The 4,863-nt window shown below is 36.6% G+C and overlaps 1 protein-coding gene across 2 annotated transcripts in view; it reads right to left on the bottom strand.

The window, feature by feature from the left end:
- Window positions 1-680: 680 nt before the first annotated feature.
- Window positions 681-4,863, bottom strand: part of LOC124443992 — a 9,445-nt gene continuing 5,262 nt past the window's right edge. For both annotated transcript variants that reach the window (XM_046994557.1, XM_046994558.1), the window contains exon 2: window positions 681-4,863. This exon is cut by the window's right edge. In XM_046994557.1, the coding sequence (XP_046850513.1) occupies window positions 820-3,345 (2,526 nt within the window). In that variant the 5' untranslated portion in view covers window positions 3,346-4,863 and the 3' untranslated portion in view covers window positions 681-819.

The following is a 4,863-nucleotide window of genomic DNA, read 5'->3' on the forward strand; positions in this document are numbered from 1 at the left end:
TCACAATTCACAACACCTAAATGTAAATTGTGTTAAAATCAGTGTTGCCACATAAAACTTTAGAATTTCCGTAAGAAATTCCGTATGAGTATAATGGTATAACCATTGAGTAAAACCAATGGTTGAACCAAACAAAAATTTACCCAGTGGTAACTGTTAAACCTTATAAAGTGCTGAGGTCTTTCGAAAATTTCGAGACATCTAATAAATTTTATTTTGACTCTGTCAAGGGAAGAGATAAAGAAATGTAACACGAAGTGGTAAGAATGTGAAGTTCCAGGGTAGTTTTACCGTAGTTATGAAAAAAATGCATAGTTTCAAACCAGAAATAGCGTAACAGTTTGGATAACTTTTTGACTTATTTGTGAAATAAAAATATCAAAAATTAAATTCCAAAGGAATTTGCTTTCTTTCTAATGGAAGGATACTCATTCAAAGCTTGTTTGAGACATGGTCTTCGCTTTGGTGTATTTTCACGCAAATTAAATCAGACCCAGTCGGCCAAGAACGGTGCAATGACAAGCACCAAAAGAAGATTCATAAAACAACTGAAATTTAGTTTTAAATCGAAATATTTCCTGTCCTTGCGAGCAATTCGACATTACAAGAAGTAATAAAATAATAGAATAAAAAATCAAATAATTTATATCAATTTTGAACAAAACAAATGACAATTCAAGGAGATTTAAAAACATAAATTTTAATATTCTCTTCATTGTATGTTGGACGATAATTTTTAAAATACTGGCTGTTCTTTATCAATATCTACTTCACATGTTGACAAGCGCTAAGCTCAGAAGCATTGATAATGAGATTGCGCTAATGTTTATTTATCGGAGGAAAATGGACTTTCAAAAATCGAATTTTACGTCTTTTGTGAGATATCAAGACGACAGTGTCTGTTCCAGGATGCATGCTAGCAATACGGATGTTATCATCACCCACGTTACGCGAGTTCCAAGGGACATAATGTATTTTCATATTACATTCTTGACCATTTTCAAAATGAACAGCTACTAAACCATCTTTAATGTTTTTTCCAACACAGTACGATTCACTAGCTAGTAAAATATCTGTAGGTAATGAGACGATTCTATTGGAAAAATGATCTATATCACCGTTCGAATGCACACCAATTAGAAAGTTACTCTCAAAAGTCGTCGCACGGTGCGAGTCACTTATTTCAAAAAGGTGTAACACAAGAACCACTTTTTTACCATCGCTTGTCAAGCAGACATTGAAGCGAATTATATCTGTTTGTTCTGGTACAGGAATTTCGTTAATGTGCACATTTTTTAGTACTGTGCTTTCACAATTTTGCCATTTCCACACACTGATCTGTATGCTATTCTTACGGCAAACAGTTAAAATGACAGAATTGTCAGGTGATACAGCTGCTTTGACTTCTGAATTGTCGATAGGAAGTCTCTCGTTGTATTGTATTTCCCCGTTGATAATTCTAACAACTCGAACGACATTTTCTAGGTCAATACAAACTAGAACATCGCCAAATGTTAAGATGTTTTTGGGTTTAAATCCAATATTTATCATTTCTAACCCAGCGGACTCAACAAAATAATCAGAGGAAGTCAATACCTTTGCAAGATGATCAGAACCATCCCATATCCACAATAAACCGTTCGACCACCAGCATCCTAGTGCTTCATCCAGTTGCATTTGTACAGTCTGAACAATGGTGCAGTGCTGGATGGCCCAAATGTCGATGTAGACTGGGGCATAGTAACTGCAAGTAGCCAAGAAAGACCCATTTGGTGAAAAGCAACAGCATTTAATTTGATGGTCCCGACACCTTAATAAGTGCTTCTCAGAATAACTATCTATTTTAAAAACACTTAATTTGGAAATATAGGGCACCACGTACAATCCATTCGTGTTGATTGGTGCAACTGTTTCAAATTCCCTGTGGATACATCGGCACTCACTGCAATATGTTTTGTAGTGTTTGTTTCGATGCACGGTTGCCATTAACTCGGCGATTTTGGAAGTATCTAGCACGAGTTTGGTATGATAGAAAACACATTGCCGCCAATGCTTTTTTATTGCCGGATTGGGAAGGGCTAGGAATTCTGAATACGCATCGATCGCATTAGGCACGTTAGAATCACAATTCCCAAAAACATCGATTGCATTTGGCAACTCATAAATAAAACGACAATAGTTGATGAAGGCAATTTTTGCGCGTCCATCAGGGCATTGAATTGGTGGAGAAATAATATTTCGGCGTCGATCGACTCTTTGTAAAGTGAATGCATTCCATGCCGTGAAAAAAGATGGACAGAATGTGTTTTCTAGTAATTCTGCTGCAATGAACAACCCAGAATCTACAAAAGAACAGCGGGTAATGATTCCATCTGCTTGTAAACATGATAACAAACGGTTATTGTTAACATCCCACAACTTTATTTCAGTGGATTTATCACTAGTTACCAGTCTGTTGCCGGCAGGTGAGAAGGAACAACAACAGATGCTTTCGGGCTTATGAATGTGTGGTGCAGTTTTGAATTTCCTTCCCCATTTCGTTGACTTTGAATCATCAAGACCAGGGCGTAGACACCATCGTTCTTTGAATTCTGGAAGCTCAAGAATAGATAGTTCACCATTTTCATATCCTACTGCAAGAAGTTCTTCATTTGACGACAAACAAAGAGATGTAATTTTATAACGCAAGGAGAATGTCGAATAATGGTTTGTTACATAAGTGGAGTCTAAATCCTCAAACCAAGCAGAGTTTCCTTGCTGCAACATGTTCCTAGCCAAGCATTTTTGTTGGTCACTGCTATGGATTCTATTTAGGACACATTGGAGATAATAACAAAAGAACTCTTTCGAAAGTAAGTGATGTGAAAAGTGACTAATGGTATCGATAATGAAATGTATTTCCTCTATAACGCCTTTCCTAAGAGACATTCGTCGTTGCTGGAGGACGCGATCCAGCCAAAATTGGAGATGCGACACTAAAAATAGTATCTTTGAACTGGCATAGATGATACGAATATCTACTACCAAACTAAAGTCAGCATCTTCGCCACATTCCAACATATGATATATCCCATTTTGCAAAGCATAAGTACACATAGCAGTGATCTTCAGATCTTGAAAACGCGTCAACGACTTGATGTAGCGAAATTCTTCCTCGCAAGCATTTCTCAACAACTTATGCCCATTGACAATACGTTCAACTGTAAATGGATGCTTTCCATATCCGTCCGATTTCAACCAATCAATAAGAGACTTGTGATACACAGTCAGGCAACCATCGTAAAATGGCAAAACTTGAGACATTATTCCAATAATTTTACCTACGGACGTCAAAGGTGGCGTCATCAGAAAAACCTATACACGAAGTCAGTAACTTTATTGATAAAGGCTTTTGACAAGCAACCAGCACTTGAAGAAATTTGGTAAAGATGTCTTCTGAAAGAACTGGATTTTGTGTTTCTTTTCTTAACTCAATCTGTAGTGCCTCGAATTGCTTCGTGTAAATATCGCTTAACCCCTTAGGAGCTAATCGTTCAATGTTCTCAATTGTAAGTTCAACATTTCCTTCTTTCAAAGCCAGTTGTGCGTGATAAGCGTACAGAAATGATCCCTCACATTTCCAGACTAATGACCTGAAAATGCTATCAACGTAGTCATTTGTTTCCTCACGGCCATTCAATTCGTATCTTAAATACTTGTGCAGGTCTTCTTCGTTGTTTTCATCTCGGGGTTTTATTTCCACAGGATTCATTTTTTTAAACTTTTTTTTAACAAGAAGTTCTGGACGACTGGTGATGAAGACCTTAATCCATTGAGGTAGTTTGTTGAATTCCTCTTCAATCAATTCCAATAGTTCACTTTTTCCGTCGACTTGACTTTCATCTAATGCATCAATAACCAAAAGCATTGGTTCGTGATCTTCCAAGTAACGCAATGGATCATTCAATAAAACACGAAATGCATCTGCAATCGATTCTTCGGAATGTTTTCTTCGTAATTCTTCGTCCAGTTTAGATTTAAAACCTGGTATCGTATCACACATGGTGCTGGCCAATGATTCTATCAACATTCGAGGATTTTTATAGTCCGATCGATTATATTTGCAAAAATGACAAGCAGCAAGTTTCTTCTTTTCATAATATCGTCGACACACCTCGGCGGCAAATACACTTTTACCAACTCCAGGATCAGCAATCAAGATCATGACGTTAGAAGTATTTGAATTTTTATTGTTGAACCAGGTGTTGACTTCTTCAAATAACCATTCTCTAGTACCTGGTAAATATTTTATATTAAGTATTTCTATATCACCTTTGAAATTACACTTTCCTAGCTTTTCGACATCCGAGTATGTTTTGTCCTGTGCAATTTCTTTCACTTCCGCTATATCAGCTTTTGTTGCCATCTTTTCTTCAATTTTCTCCACTTTCTTTTCTATTTTTAACACATGTTTTTTGTTTTCCACTACGTCCTTTTTTATATCTCCTACATCTTTTTTGGTTTTTTCAGCAATATCAATTAACTCTTGTTCTTTTTCATACCACTTCTTCAACTGATCAATATAAATTACCTCCTCAGGACTGAGAGGAGCTTCCTTCAATTCATCTATTTCATTTTGTTTGATATTTAGACCAACCAATGTTTTCGTGACTTCGTTCCACAAGCCCTCAAACGTACTGTCATCTACACCAGTTTGCGTTATGTGACCGTAAAGTTTGTTCCGATAGATTTTATTCTTGAAATATTTGCTGAGACTGAGTTATCTGAAGGGAAGGAGGATTATTCAATCCACCGGCTGGCGGTGGTAGACCACTTATATTTCGTAATAGGACAGTTAACAACGAGATATCATGGTTTTCAATG

Source organism: Xenia sp. Carnegie-2017, unplaced genomic scaffold, assembly GCF_021976095.1.
Source record: "Xenia sp. Carnegie-2017 unplaced genomic scaffold, XeniaSp_v1 HiC_scaffold_21, whole genome shotgun sequence".
Lineage (NCBI taxonomy): Eukaryota > Metazoa > Cnidaria > Anthozoa > Malacalcyonacea > Xeniidae > Xenia > Xenia sp. Carnegie-2017.